The 11,125-nt window shown below is 34.4% G+C and overlaps 2 protein-coding genes and 1 long non-coding RNA gene across 4 annotated transcripts; 1 reads left to right on the forward strand and 2 right to left on the reverse strand.

Moving 5' to 3' along the window:
* Nucleotides 1–810: 810 nt before the first annotated feature.
* Nucleotides 811–2,677, reverse strand: LOC116029648. Its single transcript, XM_031271694.1, has 3 exons — nucleotides 1,769–2,677; nucleotides 1,276–1,629; nucleotides 811–1,209 (listed from the first exon to the last, which is right to left on the reverse strand). Exons 1-3 carry the CDS (start codon nucleotides 2,675–2,677, stop codon nucleotides 811–813), a joined length of 1,662 nt encoding a protein of 553 aa, XP_031127554.1.
* Nucleotides 2,678–3,178: 501 nt separating this feature from the next.
* On the reverse strand, nucleotides 3,179–4,519 carry LOC116029649. Its single transcript, XM_031271696.1, has 2 exons — nucleotides 3,775–4,519; nucleotides 3,179–3,576 (listed from the first exon to the last, which is right to left on the reverse strand). The coding sequence occupies exons 1-2, from the start codon at nucleotides 4,517–4,519 to the stop codon at nucleotides 3,179–3,181; spliced, it is 1,143 nt and encodes a 380-aa protein (XP_031127556.1).
* Nucleotides 4,520–8,978: 4,459 nt separating this feature from the next.
* LOC116030785 lies at nucleotides 8,979–11,125 on the forward strand. Of its 2 annotated transcripts, XR_004100448.1 has the most exons (4): nucleotides 8,979–9,148; nucleotides 9,286–9,430; nucleotides 9,963–10,012; nucleotides 10,740–11,125. It is a non-coding gene; the product is annotated as an uncharacterized LOC116030785 (long non-coding RNA). The 2 variants fall into 2 exon arrangements; XR_004100447.1 differs by lacking the exons at nucleotides 9,963–10,012; nucleotides 10,740–11,125 and having other exon boundaries at nucleotides 9,286–9,530.

Genomic DNA, 11,125 nt, shown 5'->3' on the forward strand with positions numbered 1-11,125 from the left:
ACGAAATGTAATTATATTTGACATAAAATAAGATAGGGACATCTTTGAACAATAATACTGAGGCCTAATATTTGCAATGAATTTAAAAACTTACAGCCTCATCCTGCAACATTATGGGTTTATATTTCTTTCCTGGTGTTCTCCTTGATTCTTGCGTATTTAGTTTTTGTACCACTGCAACTTTGCGCTGCCATTGTCGTGACTCAGTAGTAACATCCGGTATCAAAACAAATCCCTCCATGTTGTACGCAATTAAGAAAATGCAATACTGTTAGACGCGTATAAAATTGTCCTCACAAATAAGTTTTCCCTGATTATACAATAATATGATGCAAAGTATACTCACTTGTAATTGATGTGCAATTAAATTAAGCTATCATAATATGTACTTGATGATTTCATCATAAACAACATTTTCTGTAAGATTTATGCTAGTCGAGTCATCAGAATCGTTGCATATTACGATTTTCAAAGAAGATGCAGTCTTTGCACGGGACATCGCTACATATAGTTAGCCATGGCTAAAAACAGATTCCTTCAAGTAAAGGCCAACAAAATCTAAAGTTTGGCCTTGTGATTTATTTATTGTCATTGCAAAACAATTTTTTATGGGGAATTGGCTTCTTTTGAATGGTATTGGACAATTTTCATCCTTTGATGGTTTAAGTGGTATTCTAGGTATCAATACATGCTTACCCTTGTATTCCCCTACTGCAATAATGCAACTTATGGTATGATCCCCAAACATATCACATATGAGTCGTGTACCATTGCATTAGCCTTCACATGGATTTAGATTCCTTAATAAGATTACCGACAATTTTTTTTCAAGCTTAAAGTATGAGGAGGCAAGCCAGGAGGAGATAAAGTATGCAAATAATCTTGGCAATGCAAGTACTTTGAATCAAGTGGTTCATCGTAACTGATGTAACTTTTCTTCTCACTAGGGAACTTTTCCAGCAAAAGCATATTAATCTCATCAACAAATTCATTCTTTGTTGTCAAAATTGCTCTGTCCATCAGTGGGTATGGGTCATTGAAGAAATAATGTAAATCTGGATATACAGCATCAAACAACGCATCTAACAAAGACTTTGATCCACATTTTTTTACAGGAAATTGAGAAGGCACATTTATTTTGTTTTGGTAAATAGCAGGTTCTGTGCCATTACCTATCTTCATCAAGTAACTTGCAAATGTAGGATCAGCCTATGCACGCATATTCTCAACTAAATTCAAACGACAAATGTGCGGCCATATAGTACTTGATTTAACCAAAGATGCTGCAATGAAATCTTCCTTCTTTCCATGTCTTACAACTGGTAATGTTTGCCTAAAATCTCCTCCAAATACAATGACTTTCCCCCCAAATAAATCCTGACAATCCATTATATCTTTTAGCTTTGTATCAAGGCTCTCAACTATATTCCTATGTGCCATGGATGCTTCATCCCAAAGAATCAATTTACTATGGCGAAGTAAACTCGCATCAGCAGTATGTTTACCTATATTGCATACATACTTATCATTCCCATCAAGTGGGAGTTTGAAGCGAGAATGTGCGGTGCGACCGCCAGGTAATATAGATGCAGCTATGCCAGAAGTTGCAGTTGCAAGAGCGATCAATCTCTTAGAACGTACAAATACTAATAAACAACGATATAAGAATGTTTTCCCCGTACCACCTGGCCCATCAACAAAAAATGCACTAGGTTTATTACCTAAAACAGCATCCGTAATAGTTTTAAAAGCTGATCGCTGGCAAAACATTGAGTTGATGAATAGCTAAAAGATCTGCCTCAGAAACCGTCAAGTTCTTCTCGTGCAAAATCTCATTAGTAAGACGTCCTGCGAAATCATAGGATTCCAATAGATCAAATAGGCAGTAATCTTTTGTTTTCTTGCCCATTTCTTGTACTATATTGGCAATCATCTTTAGGACTAATGATTCGGCCTCAGCATTTGTGTGTAAGCCTGTCTTTAAAAAGTCTTGACACATGTGTGTTTTGTATTTCATCCATAATGAAATAGGATTTGAAATATCACAAAAGATGAGAAGCGTTGCAAAGAAACTTCGCAAACTCAAAGGCATTTGGAATAATACTGCTTCATTTAACGATTCTTCAACAACGAAATCTCCTGCAAGTAATCCTAGTTTCTCAGCAGCCTCACGAAAAGATGAAGTGATTTTACCATTTACAGTTCTTAAACAATCAAACGAAGTTGGCGCCCTGACATTCATTAATAACAACCGTAGATAATACCGTTCTCCCTCAGTTGGATTAACAGCAACAAGTCTGCCTATAACTGTAAGTTGTTTACGAGGTTTCCAAGACTTGCTTGACTTACACCAAACAAAATGGCAAGGGAATTCTACATAAAGCAAGTTCAAAGTTCTTGCAAAATCGCTTGAAAGATTCATTGCAAAGAATTCAGTTAACATAGTACGAGACGAATCTTCTCTACTCACTATATAGGTTATCCTTTCATGGCCATAAAAATTGATATATTGTGAGTTTTCTAAATGCATCTGCAACTGTATTACAGCAGGCTTCATCTCTGCAATTCCAAATCCAAATATACGCCTTGCAGCTTCACGGGGCGAGATCCATCTTGCATTTTGGTATTCTTTAATTTCATCAATAACACGATCATCGGTGTTATCACCCAAAGTCATGCTTACTCTATCATGACCTTTGTAAATATATTTCACAGACTTAATACTGGCACATATTTTCACATTTATATGGCAATCAAACTTAAGTAATAAGTGGGGATTATAAGGCACTATCTATCTATTATCAACATTAAACCCTTTAATCTGAACAAAAAAGGGTGTATTGCGTCTCTTATAAATAGGATAAGAGTCATCAGCAAACTTAGTGGCATGGCTAAATAGTTTGGGGTATTTACTTTTACAAGTAGGTACAGATTTACATTTCCTTTGTATCATGCAAGGGCAGTTTGGATTAAGAAAACCACAAGAACCATGAACCATATGTTTTTTTACAAGCTCGTACAACGCAGGTTGAAGATGTTTATCCGGTATTTTTGCCGATACGAAATTATCAACAAAAGAATGAGACATTGCATGACATTTGTCTTTTAGAATAATTAGGAAATGAGCATGTGGCAATCCTCTCTTTTGGAACTCGATTACATAAGTGTACGCAACAACTTAACCAAAAAATTGTTTCTTTGTAATATCATTCTTAAGTTCTTGCATTTTTGCGTGGAATACTCTCGCAATCAAGTCTGGCCTATTTTGTGCATCGTCATTGTATTGCAAGAGGCCTTTAATTTCAGGCCAATTAGGGTTACATGTCATGGTTAAAAACATATCAGGTTTTCCAAAGTTTTGGACAAGCGACATTGCATCCATATATCGACCACGCATATCTCTAGGACCCCCAATGAATGACGATGGCAAAATAACTCTGCGTCCGACCTCATTACCAAACACAGCACCCGTTCCAACGCTATCAACGAGGCCTTGAAAGTTTTCAGCACCCGTTCCAACGCTATCAACGAGGCCTTGAAAGTTTTCAGACCTAATTCCAACGCTATCAACGAGGCCTTGAAAGTTTTCAGACCTAATAAACTGTTGTTTTTTCCTAAAATAATCTAGTCTTTGTGTTTCAACTTTAATATATATGTCAACAATAAATTGCTGAAATAATCTTCCAGTATGTAATAATAGAGAGTTATCACATGCTCGGACCTGAAATTTGTACGCATAATATTCTCTACAAGATATTGAGGATCGCTTCCTACCTTCTCGAAACACCGCTTCCTCTGCTCGAATTAGATCATCAACAGATGATTGTGTGTTTGCATTAATAGATAAAGAATTTACATAACCAAGAGGTTGTAAATTCCTCGATTGCAAGGCTCTTTGAATACCCTCGTGCCATCCAACATCACCAAATGGGAATAACAAAGGGTATTGTAATGGATCGTAACAACCATAATAGTATTGGATATTTTGTGACCGACCACAATGTGCATATACCCTATTATTCCCAACTCCATCGTAGTCTTCAATCCATACAGCAGCAACTTGAGAGGCAGTTGGCGAATTATAAAGTCTTTGATCGAATGAAGATGAAGAGTTCAACAAAATACTAAAGTCATCCGAGTGAACAACATCCTTAAGACTTCTAAAGAAATTTGTGTATGGATTGTAAGACATGACTTCTATCAAAGCTCTGACAATGTTCTCTTCCAATCTAGCAACACTTTCAACTCGATTTTTAATTTCATGATCAGTGTCATAAAAATAGAGTTGTAAATTGCGCGGCGGACAACCATCAGGTAATAAGTTATTGATAAAATGATACATTTGCCCTTGAACTTTGAACGTATATATGCCTTTATTACGCTTACAAAGATCTTTGTCATACTGATGAATGCCAAGCGAAGTAAAAGCAAATGTGTTGTTGTAAGTCCTAACACATGTACGAAAATTTTTTGAGGCATCATCAACTCTAGTGTACAGGTTTTTTAGCACCAAAGGCATTTCGTTTGACACAAGCACAATTTCTCCTTTACAACAGCAAAAAGCAAGTGGCTCATACGGAATGCGCTTAGCTCCACAATAAATACAATCAGGGATAGTCGGCAACACAAACGGTTCTGATGTATCATGACGTTAACCAATAAACAATGAGAGGACAAGGCGTACACCATTCATTGTGTATATAATGTGTGAATTTATAAGCAAAGGATTAAATTTCATGAATTTATGTGCGCATTGTCCCAAATGGCATATATACGCATGAACAATGTCACCGTACCATGAACAGGGCAAAAAAAAAAAGGAAAACAGTCAATAAAGGGTAGAAAGATATTTATAAAGTCATTGTCAATATCTATTTAGTAGTTGAGCACCTGTATTATATGCCAGAGGTGAAGGACGTGGTGGTTGTTGAGACGCGTTCTGAGGGTCTAAACGTTGCATTTCATTTGGAAGTTGTTGTTGTGATGACAGGTGTTTCCATGATTGTTTATTTTTATTTCTTTTACGCTCACGCAATTCTTCTGGCGTAAAGCGTGCACGACTTTTCGAAAAGGATTGCATGATTGAACAATAAGTCAACAGAAAATAAGCACAACTTGGAATAGTTGAGAAAGGTCCAGAATTGAAAACGAAATAAAACAGAATAAATGACTGCTCCACATCAATAATTGAGTATTTTAATGATGTGAGAAATAATTTTTTTTTTAAATGATGTAAGAAAATTTTTTTTCCTAATGTTTTTATTCTAAGGAGAAAAATATGTCCAATTTAATATATGTCAAACACTTGTAGAAGGCTCAAACCCGTATTGCCGTTCATCATGTTCATTCTTCATTCATATCCTTTCTCTAGATATCTATATTCATCCACAAGCAACCACAAAGGAAAAGAGAGAGACTCGCCGTAAGGAGAGAGGGGTCGTCGGTCTGATCGATAGCGGGAAGCAAGGATGTTAATCACCATTGCCAAGACCCAGTTGCATTACGTCAGCAACATCCACCATCCCGAGTAAAGCCAAGATCGGAGGTAGGCCTGATCCTTCAGCGCCGACGAAACCGCTTATAGTGAGGAGGCAGACCTGATATGTCAACGCACGCTACCGCCGACGCATGCCAAAATCCCGATACGAGCATTCTATCGGAACCAACACCATATTGTCTGGCCCGAGTCACCGTTCGACCCAACGTAGATCCGCCGTCAACTTCATGGTAAACCGAGGGTCACCGATGGTGATTACAAAGGAGTTGTATATATTTCCAGAAATTTTCCATGTATATATACATGGCCTAACTCTGTCACTTTAATGGTCAACGAACGCTAACGGCATCTCTCTCGCTCTCACAAAGGTGTAGTCGAACCACATGACTCTCACACACGCAGACCTCACCAGCGAATCTGACTACCAACGGGAAATTGCGAGAAACGAATCCTCAAACAGACCTGCTCCGTGAGACCGTGCCATTGACCAAACTGCTCAGTGAGTGCTCTATTGTCTCTAAACCTATACGCGACTAAGGTTTTGCTGCTCTAGTTGACGGATTTAATTTTCTTTAATTAATTTTTTTTATGTTATTCTTAATGGAGATGATTTTATGATTTGATCTCTCAAAATGAATTTATGATTTGGTTATGAATATTGTTGTGATTGAATATGATTTGCTTATTGTTGGCTGTTAACCTGTTGTGATTAATTGTAATCTTGACGAGTAATCGTAATCTTGTCGCTCCTATTCTGTGCATACGCCTTATTGTCTTATTGTTGTGATTAAATGTTGGGGTTTGATTGTAGGTAAATAAAATGTTAAAATACATTATTTGCTTCATGGGATTGGTTAACTTGAATTTTGGGTTAGGGACTGGGATTAGCAATCTCGGCAAAATAATATTTATTTATTTTTATAAACATCGCAAAATTTTCCCTTAGAATGCTAGAATGCATATTTGAATTGGTAGTTTTATATGGTTCTTGTCTATTTGATAACCTAATATTTTTTTTACTAACGTACTAATTGCTGTTATATCACTAATGAACTAACTTCCATACATTATATTTAAAATTTCAACTTGTGATCTTAATTTGTATCAAGTATCATAGCGTTATTCAATTTCATATATGAACTTTCACAAATTATTGTTGTTAATTGTAGGGGGTTCAAATTAGCAACTAAATGAGTAGTACATCATTTCATCAATATTTGCTAACTTTTTTTTTTATTTATTGACTTCTACCATTTGTATTATATGGCCTGTGAGTTTGAGTGTAGATGCTTTTAGAGTTTCTATTATGTATTTTTCAATATTGGTTTTTTTCTTTTATCAATTTTATGTATGCTAAGATACTTTTATTACTTTTGCCCTAAAAATGTTAGAATGCATATTTGAATTCGTAATTTTGTATCCTTATATTACTTAATACTTATTTTCTTTGGGATACCATATCGCTTACTTAATTTATTTTTTGTACCCTAATTCTTTTGCTCAGTAACTGGCTACCTACTGTTATATCAATAATCAATTAATTTCCATGAATTATATTAAAACTTTCAACTTGGTGCTTTTAATTTGTATCAAGTATCATAACGGTATTCAATTTCATATATGAACTTTCACAAATTATTGTTGTTACTTGTAGGGGGTTCAAATTAGCAACGCTTTAACAAATTAATTACACTAGAAGTTTTCAATGTGTATATACATGCTATAACTCTCTAAATCTCACGCTGCCACAGAGGTGAGGTTTAACTACATCACTATCACAGACATAGACCTCCACTGGCGAATCTTATCAAATGGCGATGGCTAGAAACGAGTAGCCTACCAGCCCTGATCCGTCAGACCTCGAAAGCGACCAGCCTGCTCCATGACTACTCTACAGCCTCTTCACATCTACGCAACTAAGGTAGTGCTGCTATAGTTGCCTGATTTCATTTTCTTTAATTTATAATGTCTTTATTTTTTATGATTATTGTTAATGGATATGCTTTTATGATTATCTCTCAAAACTAATTTATGATTTGATTGTGAATATTGTTGTTATTGAATTTATGTTATTTTTTGGATTAATTGGCTTTTAGAGTTTCTATTATATGACCTGTGAGTTTTTGAGTTTATATGCTTTTAGAGTTTCTATTATGTCTTTTTCATTACTGATTTTCTTTTCTTTTATAAATTTTATGTGCGATAGGATACTTTTATTGGTTTTTCCTTAGAATCTTAGAATGCATATTTGAATCGGTAATTTTATATGCTTACTTCTTGTCTAGTTGATAGACTAATGTTTTTGTTTACTAACGGGATAACTACTATTATATCAACAATGATGAAGTAACTTCCATGCATTATATGTAAACTTTCAACTTGTGCATTTAAGTTGTATAAAGTATCATACCATTATTGAAATTCATATATGAATTTTCACAATTAATGGTCTTTATTGTTGTTTGTTGTAGGGGGTTTAAGTTACTAAACAATTGAGTAGCAGGTCACTTGATCAATATTTGCTGAGGACAAACTAAATCCTACCTAAATGGCTAAATGCAATATAAATAAAAAATCATAAATGAATATAAATATAAATAATTTTATAAGAATATAAATTAGCTTTTACAATTAAAATAGGTGTACAAAGTTGTAATTTCAAACTCACAGGCTGTGAAGTACAGATATCGGAATTGATGCAAACAAATGAGTAGCAGATTACTTGATCAATAACATGTTTTGGAAAAAAAAATTATCAAGTAGGAAGATTAATTCCTTCTTTTCCAAAAAAAAATTATTAATTAGGAATAACTTTTGAGCATATGCTTAGAAAAAAAATAAAGAGCTACAAAATCTCAAACATATGCATGTGATAATGTCTCATATTTATTATATTTGAACATATAAGTATGATATTTGCACATATAAGTGTTACATTTGTGTGGTGCTTCGACCCGACCCGATCAGTCTCACGAATAAGGATTCGCGAGACGGGCTCACACAAGTGTGATCGTAAAAACAAATTTTCCAAGATGTTGCTGATTTGGGCCAGACATAGCCTGATCTATTAAAGAACCAAAGATTAGGGATGTTAATAGTACCCGTACCCGACGGAAAACCCGACTACGAGTCGGGGGTGGGGACAGAAATAGGAGAACGGTGACGGGGATGGAGGGAACATTCAGTTCCCCGGCGGGGACGGGGATGGGGAGTACCCTCCCCGCCCCGCCCCCAACTCCCCGAGTATATATATATATACTCTGTATATATATGTGTGTAATAGACAGCCGATAGTGCTGTCCATTACATATTATATAAATAATGGACAGCATGCTGTCGGCTGTCCATTGCATATATACATATAATATATGTAATGGACAGCAGCATGCTGTCCATTACATATATTATATAATATTTATATATATATATATATATTAAATTTTTTAATACATATATACATTATAGATAGTGCAGGCGTGAAGGAGTGTTGTACTTTATATAAGCTAGTATAGTACAGCATGTGTGAGATAAAGTTTTGCAGATCTCTACTATTAAAGTCTCATTTGTGACTTCACTGACTTGCCTGTTGCCTCGCCTTCTCTTCCTCTTCTAAAATTTAAAGCAGTCAAGCCAATCTCCTCAAGCTATCAGGTAGAGTAAGTTTATTTGATTCATCTGCTTTTTAATTTTTTGTAACCCATCTTTGATTTATGTTTTTCAAGGCTATTATATATTTTTTTAATCCATTTCTCATCACTGTGAGTTTGTGATTTTTTTCTTTAACTCAGTGTATGGAATCTCAACAAATGAATTGTGGAAATTCTTCTACTCGCGACCAGACTTTTTTGGTGATATGATCTAATCTTCAACAAATATATTACCATTGTGGTATTGGTGTTTTTTTGGAGGCATTATGGCAGCAAGATTGTTACTGTATGTGTTGATATGATTTTAGGAATGCATTGTAAAAAGTTGTTACAATTCCTTGACTTTTAGATTTTTAATTATATACCTTGTGAAATTATTAATTTGATAACTGTCTTTATATATGTTTGTTTTAGGGAAATTAAAATTAGTAAACAAATGAGTAACAGATCACTTGATCAATATTTGCTTTGGGAAGCAAACTAAATTCCACTTAAATGGCTAAATGCAACATAAATAAATAATCATAAATGAATATAAATAAAAACAATTTTATAATAATAGAAATCGCCTTTTACAATTAAAAGAAGTATATAAAGTTGGTAATTTGAACTCACAGTTAGGGAAGTGCAGCTATCTGAATTGATGTAAGAAATGAGTAGCAGATGACTTGTTCAATATTTGCTGTGAGGAGCAAACTAAATTCCACATAAATGGCTAAAAAAACATAAATGAATATAATAAAAATAATTTATTTTACAATAATATTAATTAACTTTTATTACAATCTGAATTGCAACTTACATGTTTGGAAGTGCAGATACCGGAATTGATGCAATTTGAAGAATTTCCGAGCATGTGTTTTATAAGGTTTTGAGGAAGGACCATTTTTCATCTGTTATTGTCTTAGCTTAAAGAAATAACTGTTTCATCGTAATCATTCCTGAAAAATCATTTTAACAACTCTTGTCTTGTTGATTTTTTTTTAAAGCACAAAAGCTTTTTTAACAACTATTGTTTTTTTGTTAATGTTTTTTTGTTGATTTTTTTCAGATATCTGTCAACAATAATAAAATAATAAAAAAAAAACTACTTTTTTGCAGTACCAATCAAAAGAACAATTCTAACCACTCTTGTTTTTTTTTTTTTGTTTTGTTTATTGGATTTCGTGTTTTGAAAAAAATAATTCTAAGAGCATCCTTATCAGTGGGGTTTTTTCGCGGTAATTGAGGAGTTTTTGTGAGTGTGATTAGGAAAAAGAAAATGGGGAAGAAAAAAAAAACAAACAAATCATATTTTTAAAACAAAAAAAAATAATAATAATAATGGATGGTCAGCCGCGTCAGACGCGGCTGACGCGCCCAGCGGGCGCGTGCAGCTAGGCACATTAGTTGCCCCTGACGCGCCTGACGCGAGAAACATAGGAGGATGCAAAGGACACAATTACTGTTCCAATATTGGGGTGCTTGCAGATGCTTCAGTTCTTCTTCTCTCTCCATTTCTCACTCCTCCACCTATTAATCTTCCCTGACATTATCTCCATTATATTCTTTGATGGGGATGCTCTAACAACTCTTGTTTTTTTTTTTTTTGTCAGGAATACTTTATTGGTTTTCGTGTTGTTGGTGACAGTGTTAGAATTGTCCTTTAGCAACCTGAATTCGGACGGCCGATCATCGACAGGGGCAAAATAGACCCTTCTATTTGCAAAGAACAACAACTAATGCACAATGTATTAATTATTTCGCCTGAAAAAGTCTTGGGCAAAAATGGTGGCTTGGGCAAAAATGGTGGCTCTTTATATTATTTATATTATTTAAAGATACAAAAAGAGATATAAATCAAAGATATATATAACCTTGATTGAGACTTATTATATTTTTTTTATATACATATACATATATGTGCACCACTTTTTATAACCTAATGACAAAGTACCTGTACATTAATAAAAACAGAGAAATTTCTATTAACAACCATTAA

Source organism: Ipomoea triloba, chromosome 9 (genome assembly GCF_003576645.1).
Source record: "Ipomoea triloba cultivar NCNSP0323 chromosome 9, ASM357664v1".
NCBI classification, from domain to species: domain Eukaryota; kingdom Viridiplantae; phylum Streptophyta; class Magnoliopsida; order Solanales; family Convolvulaceae; genus Ipomoea; species Ipomoea triloba.

Bases quoted from the DNA above. Each gene is read 5' to 3' on its own strand.
- LOC116029648 (XM_031271694.1), bottom strand. From the start codon at position 2,677: ATGACTTTGGGTGATAACACCGATGATCGTGTTATTGATGAAATTAAA. The intron at 1,630-1,768 runs GTTTTGCCAGCG...GTACGTTCTAAG, and splicing joins TAGCTATTCATCAACTCAAT to AGATTGATCGCTCTTGCAAC. The intron at 1,210-1,275 runs GTTAAATCAAGT...ATGCGTGCATAG, and splicing joins ATTTCATTGCAGCATCTTTG to GCTGATCCTACATTTGCAAG.
- LOC116029649 (XM_031271696.1), bottom strand. From the start codon at position 4,519: ATGCCTTTGGTGCTAAAAAACCTGTACACTAGAGTTGATGATGCCTCA. The intron at 3,577-3,774 runs GTAGGAAGCGAT...AAAACTTTCAAG, and splicing joins GGAAGCGGTGTTTCGAGAAG to GCCTCGTTGATAGCGTTGGA.